This window comes from Rhynchophorus ferrugineus, unplaced genomic scaffold (assembly GCF_030347505.1).
Source record: "Rhynchophorus ferrugineus isolate W39M unplaced genomic scaffold, kcgeb_rfMv2 rfM7, whole genome shotgun sequence".
Lineage (NCBI taxonomy): Eukaryota > Metazoa > Arthropoda > Insecta > Coleoptera > Curculionidae > Rhynchophorus > Rhynchophorus ferrugineus.
The window spans coordinates 26,054,297-26,068,763 of NW_027472586.1; the positions used below are offsets into that span (position 1 = coordinate 26,054,297).

At 34.1% G+C, this 14,467-nt stretch overlaps 1 protein-coding gene across 1 annotated transcript in view; it reads left to right on the plus strand.

Moving 5' to 3' along the window:
* The window catches only part of Osi24 (Protein), a 76,582-nt gene that overhangs the window by 19,346 nt on the left and 42,769 nt on the right, over positions 1-14,467 (plus strand). Inside the window, exon 2 of the mRNA XM_076410372.1 lies at positions 3,575-4,020. Within this exon, the coding sequence (XP_076266487.1) occupies positions 3,621-4,020 (400 nt within the window). The 5' untranslated portion in view covers positions 3,575-3,620. The remainder of the gene's footprint in view (positions 1-3,574; positions 4,021-14,467) is intronic.

The window sequence follows — 14,467 nt, forward strand, 5'->3', positions numbered from 1 at the left end:
CTACATGTCACAAACATATTGTTTTATTTAGGCAAGTTAAAATTATTTTGACTTACTTTTCAAGGAAACTGATGATTATATATTAACTTTATGAAAACAAAATGTAATTACGCGATACTATATTTATGAAATAATATTAACATCAAAGGAAATTTTAATAAAATACAATTTAAAATGTACGAACGCAGCTTTGATTCATTTAATGGAGATGTAGTAAACTTTATTAAATATTACATGCTATCCACATTTTATTTACGATGTCGTTGATAAAAGTTAAAAAATAAAACAAAATGTGTTTCTTTTTATAAAATTTTGGGGTAATTTATAATGCCCGGTGAATGGAGGTAAAACGAAATGAAACAGTGTTGTTTACATTATGTGACCGTTATTTGTTGTAGTAATATAAGAATGTAGGAAAAACAAACTAGATAAAACGGATAGCAGCGGTGTTACCTGGAGACGAGGCTTGGGCAATCGATGGTGGCATGTCCAAACGATGGTCGGGTACTGAATGATTGGAAATACAGTTCAATAACATCCCAAATAAACGACTCGGGGTTGCCAGCTATTCGATATCGTGTTCTAGTTGGAGCTGCTGGCACCCCGCCCGTGTTCAACATCTGGGATTATATTTCTGGGTATTTTGTAGACCCTTATTCCACTATGTAAAATGCCTCAAGGTCGCTACAAAATCGTTAATTAGTCATTTTGCACCCTTGTTATTCATAAAATAAATTTCGATTAACTAACTTTCTTTATATATATGATTTGGAAAACAAATATATACATTTTATGGCCTGAATCGGTTCAAAGCATATATTAAAACATATTTATCTGATTATTTATTCTCATATAATACATTTTTATATGTAACTTTAATTTATTATTTGAGGTTATCATAATTTAACATACACTTTAACCTAGATATTATTATTATTTCATGGTTTAAATTCTAATAACGTAGCCTATTTTGCTGTCTAGTCAGTTGCAGTGGTGAACACGTCAAAAAACTGACAGTACAGAAAGATTAAGTTGGCCAATGGCTTGTTGGTAGGTTTAATACCGAGTACCTTGGTTGGAAACCAACGTAAAGTACTAAATCCAGACTATATAAACCGAGTTGTGACAAAAAAATTTGTTTTATTTATTTTATGTAGAATATTTCATCAATAAAATGTTTTAAAAATTCTCAGCCTTGACTAACAATTTTAATATTAGCTCTTTTTAGCTTTTTAGCTCTTTTTAGCTTCTTTCATTAAAAACAGGTGTATTGCAGTTAAGGATTACATTATTAGTTGTATCTTCTATGTGTTAGCAAGCTACTAAAATCATGAATGAAAATGAAAAGTCTCATTGAGATTTTTATTTTTTTAGTTTCAAATACCTTTTTATCTCATTACATCTAATTTCTTGTTCGTCATGACAAAAGAAATATCTGTCCAAAATTAAAGAAAAATTACAAAGATACAAGTACGGAGACTAGGTCCACTTCTTCAAGTGGAATCAGAGAAATACCTCAGCATCCATCTCGATGGTAAATTAATTAGAAAACATTACGTTAGACAAAAACTGAGCAAATTAAATTCAAAATTAGAAACTCTATAGATTAGTCCGGATAACTGTAACAAAACACTCTCAATCTAACCTAAACTAAGAACAAGTAAAACAAAGAGATTATTTTTTCAGTCAATAATAAAGCCTACTTGGACTTATAGGAGGCAAATATGGGGTTGAACGAAGATATTAAATCTACTAGTAATTCAAAGCTTCCGAAACAATGTTCTTCGATTAATTACCAGGGCAAGTGTATCCACGAGGTTATCCCAAAATTAGTTGTAAAACATGAGACTAAATCGCAGACAACATGAAGACAATTAAGTTAGTTTAATTTAATTTTAATTTGGGAAATACATATTGATGCAGAATTTGTCTTACTTGTGAATTGATCCAAATACAAAAGGAAACTAGTAATAAATAAAATAACAAATTAATATTGTACTGGTGTATCTAAAAAATAATATTTCATTCATTTATTTTCATCACTAAGAGTAAGAGTCTAATATATACTATAATCTGGACCAAACCGCAGACATTATATACGAACCTAAATATAGTTTCCCTTTATTCTATTGGTTTGTCTCTATCACGACCAGATCGTTTTATACATTGTATGTTATATGTAAATTATGCTTTATTTCGTCTGTATTTTGTCTGCGAATAGTTAGAATCTGCCATATATCGCACTTCAGTTACTGTGTATTAGCCTTTGTTAATATAACCACAATATTCAAATATATATATATATATATATATATATATATATATATATATATATATATATATATATATATATTGAGATTTGATTTGTTTTTTATTATTTGATCAGTTAAAAACAGGTGATCATACCTTGTGTTCTGTCAACAATAAAACTGTTTCTTATTTGGTGCACTTGCTTGGAAATTGCTGAAAAATACTTCTAGTTGAGCTGCAGGCTGTTGGTGCGTTTATTCAATATTCGGCTGGCCACTAAGAAATTATCACATCTGAAACATTAGTACTGGTTTCATAAAACACAAAGTCGGCACTAAGAGTAATATAAATTAACTTCTATGCTTTAGAGCCCCTTTGTCGCTTCAGAAATTCGTACAAAATGCTGTGTTAGAATATATTGCTTAATAGTTGCCATTGTACTCTTCTGAATTATATGACGGAAGTAGATTTGTCGTTCGATTTTCTGAAGCCTTACATTTAATGCTTTCCAAATCATACAAGACCGTGAAAATATTTGTAATTTAAATTTAGCTTTAATTTCCTTACAAATATTACACGTGATAAACTTACGAGTATTACTATCATAATTTAAGAAAAGATAATTTGGATCGAGGAAGAGTTATGTGTTGAAATTAAAATTGTCCTTGAAGGAAGTACTTTGAAGAAGGAAAATAAGTAGTTTAAGTTGTATTAAATTGATCGACGAGGAGCACAACGATCGTGCTCATAAAGTGAAACTCTTTAAAGGCCATTTTTCAGAACAAAATATTCAAATTTGGTGATCAAAGTGGTCAGCGCTTTCCTCTTGTTTGAATATTATTGAAAATTGTTGGGGTAAACTAGTATGTGCTGCGTAATGGTGAACGACTTAACATCGTTGAGTAGCTAAAAAGTGTTATACAAGATGGGGGAAAAAAGTTAGATCAAGATTATGTTGAAAATCTATATGAAATGCTGATGAACGGGACTGGTTGAATTTGTGACAAATAAAGGAGGATATATGGATTACTAAAATAAAATATGGGCTATAGTTTTGTCGTGTTCTTTATGAGACACGATTTTAGCGGAGCCCATACGTTAACAATAGCTGCCTCTTTCTAATGTTTACATAAATTAAGCCATGTCTTTAGCCATAAAACTTGAAAGCTAAATACTAATTGGTGGTGTGCTAAAGTTTTGTCAGATTAAGCTCTCTTCTTAATAACTTAAAATATTACAATATGACTCACAAAATACATGTTTTAATTATATGATAGTTAAGAATTGTTTGAACAAATTAAAATCCTGATATTTTTTGTTTCAGACTTTGATATCGGAATGATATTTCTCCAATCGATGATATACTCAAGATGCCGAAATTAAAAACCCGGACCCAATCCTACTACTTAATCGAGCTGGTGCTTATTTGTTCCATAGCCATCCAGGCTCAAGCATGCTCCTCGGGTGTCCAGAATTCGAGTAGTTTAGAGAGTGAAATTAAACAATACGTAGATAGTGTGTTACAAACCAAAACGTTTCCGATTATACCGGGTGTTCAGATAGAGAGCGTGAACAATGTGACTGTGCCTGATAAGAACGAGACTTGCGAAAATGGACGCTCGTCCGAATCGATGGAGGGTTATCTTAGTGAGAGGCTGTCGAAATTCGTGGATACGCATGTTATATCTGTTAATTTAGACCAGACGGCGAGGTTTTTGTCCTCGAATCCGCCAGATGGCGCCGCCGCTGCTGCCGCTACAACAGTAGCTGGTAAGTACGATTATGTATTTTATAATTATTTTTAATATTGGGCATATTATTGACTGGTTTTGTTGAAATATTGTATGAGCTTTTAGAGGAAAATATAAATATAAATTAGCAATCTTCAGGTTTTATGTTTGTGAGTATATGTAATTGTAACCCATAGGCTAAAGTGTTGAAGGTAACAGTGAAAAACTATTTCAACCGTTTTAGTGACCAAGTTGAGACAGACTGGTTATCTTCAGAAGCTTAAAAATTCAGAAACTTCTACTTCAGAAATTAAACACCAATAAGAAACAACATAAAATCTTGGTAACTTCTTTTTAACCGACTGCGAAAAAGGAGGATATTCTATGTTCGGCTGTATATACATTTTTAATGTATGTTCCTCGATTTCTTTGTCAATTGTGTGCCGATTTTCTACATTCTTTTTTATTCGAAAGATTGCACTTCCGAGGTGGTCCCATTGGAACCAAATCAGGATGCTGAGGTGAAGGGTGGAAATCGAAAGAAACACTAAACTTTCAAAGGCATGTACGAAGTTTCTACATATTTTTTTTTAATAATCAGACATCTGTGTATAATGTTATTACTAAGCTGATGTGACGGAAAGTTGGACGTCGTTCAGGGCAAAAGTCATTCAGTTTGCTTTTTAAGCACTAACAATAGCATATAAGACCTCGTAGAAATATTGTAGACAACAACAACAACAGACAACTGCTATATAGCTTCTATAGTGTAGTGGTTAAAGCATTTATCTCCCTAACGGGGGTCGCGGGATCGATTCCCGACGGGGATGATAACATTTTGTCGTTATTTAGTTAGAACATTTGTCAAATTACCCATGTTAGTTAGCGGATCCCGCGGCCTGATGCACTCCTTATTTTCAATAATTTTTTTATTCCTATGTTGCCTCATACGGGCTACACCTTTTCTTGGCCTAGCCATTATAATATTAAATAAAACAACTGCGCAATTTATTGAGTATATATATAACACTAAAAAGAGAAAAATAATATATTTTTAACAAAAAAATTGAACCGATTTAAAAAAATAAATCAGTAACTCACTAAAAATAAAAAAGAATAAAACTTTTTTATACAAAAAAAACATTTTAAAATAAGGTATGTATATAATAATCGCTGTAATAACTAAATAAAAATAAACAAAAGTCTTATTTAACCTATCTACTACACGTATTTTATAACATATTCTACTATATACACGCAATTTGGCTTAATACCTATCTAAACCTATTTATTTATTTGGAATATTATTTTAACTACTACCAACTGATTACTTTGAAATCGGTTGCGAGCCCAAAAATTACAAAAATAATAATATGATTTTGTAACATATACAAAAAAATTAAATTACCAACACAACAAATCCAAATTAATATTACTGTTTGAATTTGGCACCCAGTAATTTTGTTAAAAATATTTTATAACTGCTAACTTTTTAGCGGTTTCTTTTCGAAAAGGTATATTATGTTATCTAGACTATTTTTTTTCTCTATATCTCTTCTATCTAATAACTAAATCACTGTGTTGTTCAACTTAGCTCTTTGCTTTTATTGGTTATTATGAAAGAGCTTCCATCAGTAGGCGTAGATCCCATATCTCTATGTGAATCTGTTGCTGAGACCGGGTATATCTTAACTCACCCGCGTGTGCCGTTGTGACCCTAGTGCCTAGTACTTTTGTGCGTTGTACAAGGCCTTTCTCATATCTTAGGCTATGCTGATTTCTTTATTGCTTTATACAGTTTTTTATTTTTGACTATATCTGGGTATATTTATTGCTCATGCTTTGGGGTATATTGAACCTGTTTCTTTCCTTTGCTCTGAAAATTTTCAAAAGTTTCTAATGCGACGCAAGTTTAGCTATTTATATTTAAAGATGTCGTTTAAATTTGAGTTTACGAAAATTGTAATATTTTTTTTTGTGTAGTCTATGGGTCTAATTTAGTACACCATTTAACTGTATTTCGTAATATTTATGATATAGGAAAAAAATTATACATACCATTATATATGGCGAATGTCTGGTGATAATATGGCAATCAAGAAAGAGTTATCACATCGGCTCGTTATTGAGTGTTTGGGATAACGGGAGTTCACGTACCGAGGCTAGACGAAGCATGTCAAAAGTTATACCATATGACGCCTATAACCATAAGCATCAAGATAATCTAAGATTGTGGAATTCTCGAGAATACCTTAAGAGTCCGAAACATACGTGTTCTATCGGCGTCAAAAATTCTTAGCTGAAAGAGTCGTTCCCATCCCAATATTCTGAACGAATTTGGGTGCAGAAAAGGGTTTCTTGGACCAGCCTTTTTCGCCACCGTCAAGAACACGAAGGATGAGCTTAGGTGATAAAGCAAGATGCATCGACAACTAGATTTAGCATTGATAAAAGAGAAGAGCAAATTGTTAAGAGACTTTTGATAAGAAAATGTAGTGAATGGAGAATTGACTAAAGATTTGCAACTAAGAAGAAATTCAGAATTAGGCAGAATTTAGAAGAAAGAATTGATAAGAAAATTTGTCGGAATTACTAAACAATTACAAGAATTAATAAGGATGAATTACTGAAGAATTGAACCAGAAGACCAGAAGTAGTAGTATATCTAAAAATAAAAGAAGTATCGAGAATTAATCAGTAATCAAAGACAATAGAATTACTATAGGTCAGTATTATCCAAAACCTGGCATACGATTTAGTAAGTCCGTCGTTTCCATTTAATTCATAATTCTTTTCACCATAACGTACTGATAAATATGTTTAAATATAACAGATCAATTAAAAAAACCCCGGCCTACAATGATAAAACACATACTTTGGTCAAACTGATTAAAGCGAACCCCCAACTTTTCGATATATAAGTTTCGGCGATCACCTCTTCATTCGACGAGTTCTTCCCAACGAGCATTCTTACGAGATCTGAGAACAGTAAATAGTTGCTGGGGGCCATATCTGGAGAATACGGTGGATGAGTAAGCTATTGGAAGTCCAATTCATGGATTTTTGCCATCGTTTTCACTGACTTGTGACACGGTGCATTGTCTTGGTGAAGCAGCACTTTCTTTTTCTTCAACTGCGGCCGTTTATAGGCAATTACGTCCTTCAAACGGTCCAATAACGCTATTTAATAGGCGCTGTTGATGGTCTTTCCCTTTTTCAAGCTAGTCAATGAAAATTGCTCCACGCGCATCCCAAAATACAGGCGCCATAACCTTGCATGCCGACTTTTGCGTTTTCCCTCGCTTTGGAACGGGTTTATCGTGTGCAGTCCACTCAGATGATTGTCGATTAGACAATTAGACTTCGGATTAAAATGATGGATCCATGCTTTGTGCTCATTTCACCACGTCTAAATTTAGCATACCAATCCTTGATGGTTGATTTTCCCGGGACATTGTCAGGAAACGTTTAGCTTCAACTGTATTTTCCCTTCAAAAAGCAATATTTATCAACACGCGAAATTCCTTTTCATCCATTTTTTTTTTCACAATAACAAAAGTTGCTTCACTCAAAATGCTATAATATACAAACTAATGATCCGACAGCTTTTGAGGGTTAGGGCTAACTAATAATACATATAGATTTAATTATATTATTCCATCTATGTGTCAGGCCGGTTTATTAAAATAAACAACTCGTCTTTGAGTATTAATTTACACAACGAAGAGAGAAAATAAGATGTATTTAATTAACAACCTTGTTTTTTCTCCAACATCTCAACAGTTCATCAATCAACCAACATCAATGATGCGATTGCGTGCTGTGTCCCATAGTTGAATGCCATTTGTCGAAATGGAGTAACATAGTGGGTTTGGTTTGCGTTTATTCTCCACTTTAAACTGTTCACCTGTTTTTCTCAAAAGTATATAGCCGGCTGGGTGGCGCAGTGGTAAAGGCGATGGGACGGTCCTCGTACTGTTGCGATAGCCGCTGGTTCGAATCCTGCTGGGCATGGTCGTAAATTTATGTTTATATATATATATATATATATATATAGCACACCTTGTTAGTATCTTTTAATATTTTATTTGAAAGATCATTATGGAATGTACCATTCAAGTACATTAAATAAAATTTTTTAAACATATGCCAAAAATGTTATATTATTATATTATCGCCATTGCAAAATCGCTGAATATAATAAAACATAGCTCAAAGACCTACTGACAGTATATTGAAACAATCTTGTTGGAGTCTGGGGCACGAGATATTGTCTTGTCTCTATAGAATCAGCCTCAATATCTTGGTCTACTGATTTATTCATAATTATATCTAAACAAAAATCACACTTAATGTATTTTTCAAAAGTTTTACTAAATAACCTGAGATGTAAACTACGGTACAAAGTAAAACTTTGTTTGCTCTTATAGGAACATCTGGACTGACGTTATATAGTCAAGTAATTAACGTTAAGAATGAGCAGAAAGGGGGAATTGGCTTAATGAATACAAACTTTACCATTACCTTCTGGAGTTTATTCGAATGTCGATGGTACTTGCTTCGAACACCGTGGTTGTAGGCCTGGAACGATGGAAATAGGCACTGCAAAAATAGTAAGATAGTTTAGTAATTAATGGTAACAATTATGAACAGAAATGTGACTGATTCCTTCAATTCACCTTCTATATCATTTTGATTTTGATTCACTTCCATTTGTACACATTATGGGCTCGTAGTATCACTAAATTGTTCGTAGGTACTTAAAGGAAAGTTTATATGTATCACAAAAATGTCTGACGTGGCAACGATCATATATCTGTTTGATGTTTAACACAACCAGTTTAGGATTTTTAATATTTTCTACTCATTTCAAAGATCGCCGGGTACTTTTTTAGCGGAAAACACAACACTTGTATATACTAATAAAATAAAATAATAATTTAATATATAAACGTTATACAAAGCTTACCACACTGTTTTCTATATAGTGCACATTGAAAATGGCGTACAAAATAAACTAACCATAGAACGAAAAGAACCAATCAGATCTCATCGCTACTCTTAGCATAGCGAGTAAAACAAGCAATATGTTAAACGTAGCAACATCTACATGCTGCATATCACGAAACATTTAACCAAAATATCCTAGGAAGCTAAATTTCTATTTCTCAATGATTACAAACGATATTGGGCAAATAATGTTTTAAAAAATTTGAATAATACGTTGATTGTTACTATGATTGATTTTGGGTTTTGGGAGAAAAGACAGCAAGTTACTAGTAAGTGATTCATTCGTATTTAGCTTAGGGTGTGACCAAATTCTAGTTCTTCAAGTGACTCATCGTTGTATTCTAGTAAGATGCGTGGTAGATAATATATTAAAATAAAGATATGTGTTATACATCCTGGTAAACGTTTTGCAAATAGTTTAAAGTAAAGTATTATTCCTTTTGTTTGAATAGACTTATTCCAACAAACTTCCAATGTGTCAATTGGGGGTAACTCACAAATGAACTCCCCTTTACATCCTACAAAACGGATTATTTTATGACTTCGGAATACGAACTCGATTTAGTGAAGCTCTCTCGAGAATTTTTAAATTAATTATGAATTTATGCCGATATTCATATGAAAATTGTGTTAAAAAACGATGGTTCTGTACGAATTTATCCCACATATTAGTACCACTTAGAATACCGGAATAAGAACACGATTTGGTGAAGCCCTTGAACATTTTTAAACTAATTACCAATTTATGCCGATATTCATATGAAAATTGTATTAAAAAACGATGGTGCTGTACGAATTTATCCCATATATTAGTACCAGTTACAATGCCGGAATAAGAACACGATTTGGTGAAGCCTTTGAGCATTTTTAAACGAATTACGAATTTATGCCGATATTCAGATGAAAATTGTGTTAAAAAACGATGGTATTGTACGAATTTATCCCACATATTAGTACGAGTTAGAATGCTGGAATACGAACTCTATTTAGTGAAGCTCTTGAGCATTTTTAATCTAATTGCATTTTTATTCCGATATTCATATGAAAATTGTGTTAAAAAATGATGGTGCTATTCGAATTTATAATAGTATAGTTTATAATTGTACTACATAATAGTACCAGTTAGAATTCTGTATATTCAAACATATATTCATTTGATATGAATAAAATAATGTCCAGTAACCACTGCCATTCCAAAAAAAAAGAATACTAATAACAAACCGACAAGTAAAATATAGTAAGTTTTTAATTATTACTACAATATGCTAAAATACTAACAAACAAGGGTATTTATCACATAATTTTTAACATAATACAATTAAAATTAACTCTAAAGGAAAATTTAAATCATAGATATATAATAAAATGTAATTCAAGGACTCCTATTAAGGTCAAGGGCGTCCTGAGTTGAAACCTACTTTGATCACACAGTCGGTAGAAATCGAATTTCCAGCCATTATTGCCACTTGGGTATTAATTGGCCAATATCGCTCAGCCCCCACTATAAACCAATAAACATGCACAAAAAATTATCATCAATTTATGCTTTGATAGTAGTGTTAATATAAAAAGGATACAAAGCAAATTAAAACAAAAATACATAAAACACATGAACATTTTACTTTGAATATAGATTAAATGATTTATTCCTCGTGATTTGTTTTATCAGTTATATTTTTTTTTATCTAACTAAAAACTGCAAACCTTTAAATTCGAGCTTTCCATTGAAAATGATCTGTAACAATATTTAACATAATTTGGGAGGCTTTATATTGCGCAACAAAATACTTTTTTTTTGGCCTGGAACCGGGTAGGGGAATCCTGTTACGGATACCTGGTCGGGAAGACCCGCAAAAATAAGCGAGTTGGACTGGTTATGTGGAGGCTGCCTCTGGGCTACCCACTAAACCCCACCCTATCAGCTGATCCAATGACCCTAACTGATACTTCTTACTGTTAGTAAGGAGGGTGCCCGTAACCGGTAACACCGTTAAGAGGCACAAGGGCCAGGCAAGGACGTGGCGTCGTTATCACACCACGCAGCTTGCGGTACATGAGTTAACGCTCGCCGGAGAAGGTCGAGACAATTAGGAGTTAGAGCACGACGGGGTAGTGTCGGCTGTGATAGAATAAGGCTACGAAGAGCCGAATGAGTTATTGGCCTGAAATATCAGCCAGCTCGGTAATACATCTATGAAATATCTCGAATAAACCTCGGATATAAAATCGTGAACTTGGGGGACGTCTGTTTCTCTATGAATTTGATTGTTCCTGACGAACCATGGGGCATTGATAATTCTCCTGAGAAATTTGTTTTGAAACACTTGGAGACGTTCCACCTGGCTAGGGGAGACGTATTTTAGATAGACACTGGAGCCGTATAGAACGACTGATCGAACCAGCATCTTGTACAGGAGAGATTTTATAGAGAGAGGAAGCCTGCTGGCTCTGTTGATAAGCGGGAACAGCAAATTAACAATACCTTGACCTTTATGGAGGGACTTTTGAATGTGGGAATTCCACCTAAATTTGCGATCGAAGACAAGACCGAGATAGGTGGCTTCTTCTGACCATGGGATTTCTGCGTTCTCGATTTTAAGACGCGAAATGCTCGGTGCAATACGCTTCTTGTGGAAGAAGATGGCCTGGGTTTTCTATGGGTTGACCTGCAACCTCCAGAAATGTAACCACTGGACCGTCTCATCGAGTTGTTTTTGGAGTCTGCTTCGGATGTGCGGTGCTACTCTTGAAGAAGCAAAGTAAGCAGTGTCGTCTGTGTAAAAAGCAGCCTCAACTTGTGGTCTCCTAGGGATATCTGAAAGAAAGATATTAAATAGAGCGGGTGCCAGTGGGGAGCCTTGTGGAACTCCTGCGTCGATGGTTTTCCGGCTAGAGAGAATATCTTTAATCTTCACCCGGAACGATCGTCCTGACAGAAATGATTTGATAAGAGCTGTTAGGTCATCAGGTAGACTTAATCGGATGCATTTCGCCACTAAGCCTTCGTGCCAAACCTTGTCAAAGGCTTTGGTTAGGTCCAAGAAGACCGCTCCAAGTCTTTCACGTCGGTTAAAAGCACAGTTGATTTTTGCGGCCAGCCGATGGGCCTGATGAACGGCTGAATGTTTAGCGCGGAACCCGAATTGCTCATCTGGAATGATATTGTTTGTCTTCGTAAAATCATTGAGGGCATAAAGAATTGCTCTTTCAGCCAGCTTGGAAATGTAACAAAATACTTATACTAACATCAACGCATAAACAGATAATGGTCGGATATCTTCTGTCTCGATTACTGTATGCACATATTCATAGTTCAAATATACAGCTGTTAGTTTCTTCAGCAAAAGTCATTCATCCTCAGCTGAATAATTTGTTGAAGTCAAAATACTTCATTCCTTTAATCAAGCGATCTATTATTCTCCTGTCAGAGTATTTCAGTTATCTATATCAGTTAATAAGCCGTAAAATTATGTCGCTCTCAAGTTATTTTGAACATACAGACTAGCGTTGGGAACTATCGACTGAAAACAGTCGAAACAGTCGATAGTCGCAAAACAATCGAAACAGTCGATAGTCAAAAAATTAGCGACTCAAAATAGTAATTAATATGTTCAGTAAAATGCACGGTTTGACTGTTTGATTCAATTCGTAATGTCAGACGAAGATGTACGAACCCTTTCCTGTATAAGTTGTGAGAGAGGAAGAGACGGAGATAATTGCTTGGACCAGTTACACAACCATAAATAGTGGCAATATGGCAACACCAAAATTTAGAAAAATATTGCGATCAAAAATTGTTTGAAAAAAACATTGGGATCAATAATTCATAAGATCATCAAAGGCAAGCAGGTGGTCGAAGTAAAATCAGTCGAACCAAAAATAGCTACTGAAACAAACAGTCGATAGTAACGTGTAGTCAATTACTAAACAGTCGATAATCGATTTCAATCTACAGTTTCCAACACTAATACAGACATATAATTATTCTCATATGAGACATACAAATGAAGAACTAAAATAGGATTTTATTTCACGAGACCGTAACGGTCATAATCCATTTTATTTTAATGGAAATAAGTGGCCACTTACTGATTCGATTATTCTAATATAAAATCAATAATGAACTAAACCATCAAAATATAACCGTATCACGTCAGTGGAGCAACCGACCGGCTTTTAGAATATATAGTACCATATTAGTCGCTCTATATAACACTTGTAGGATCAAAGTGATGTATGTGGTCGTTGTTCCGTCTGGACAGCTTACGGTTTTCGTTAAATTATTTGTGTATATTACTTGTACCTTCGACCACCAGTTTACATTTGATGATCTTATGAATTCTTAATCTCAATATTTTTTTTTCAAATAATTTTTGATCGCAATATTTTCCAAGTTTTGGTGTTGCCAAATGTCAGTTGTTTATCGCTCTGTACCTGGGCTTTTGTAAACCTTCTTGGGCTGCGCCACACACTGAACTACAAGTTACTGTTCAAATTCCAGTAGATTATTTCAATTCACAGCATCTTCAATCCGGCTTTAATGATGTATAGTATTCACGGGGTAGTGATGTTTTCAAAGTGTGCATTGTTTCTAATCATAATAATTTATTACCTGTTACAATTTAGACTGGAATACTTTTTCCCAAAACCCACTGAACTAGGTCAAGAAATACTTCAAATAAATTGATTTAAGTAATTTAAGTTGTTAATTGAATGAATTGAAAAGAAAGTAGCCTTATGAAATGGTTTGGATTTCAATACTATTCTAGTTAAAACAAGAATACTTAAAAAACACTTTCTTTTCTTCCATACAATTCTTCTGTCTCTTTGTACGTAATTAAACTCCCACTAAAGAGGTGGACCGATTGATGATTTTCTTGTTTTTTTTTCGTTTACTAGGTTAACCATCTAGAACCAAATGATCTTCGGCTGATGTCGCTTCAAGTTCGGGATATGTTTGTTTGGCGGGCGTCAGAAACCCTGTGTTACGACTGGTAGTTTGTTTACTACCGGATTTTGTGGACGGGTAGGGATTTTATTAATATGTTGTCGTGTGCTAAGATTCCTATGGAGAACCTCACACTGAGTATGTTTATGAAACTTTTCACAAACGGGATGTCTGATTCGAGGTATGTGTTGATGTTCCTCATAAACCATGGGGCTCTGAGTATCGGACTTTTTTGGATTGGAACACTTGGAGCAGTTCAAGTTGTCTCTCCGAGACATACCTGTACCACACCTGTGCTCCATTGAGGCAGATTGGACGGAATAGCATTTTATACAGAGTCGCTTTCTGTGGGATTGGAAGTTTGTTTTTCTGCAGAGTAGATAAAATAATAGGCTGTACACGCCATTCCCTTTGCAAATGGCATGCTGGATTTGGGCAGACCATTGAGATCTGCGGTCGAACTGGAGACCGAGGTATGAGACTTTCTGAAGCCAAGGGATAGGGATTTTGTCGATTTGGAGGCGATAGG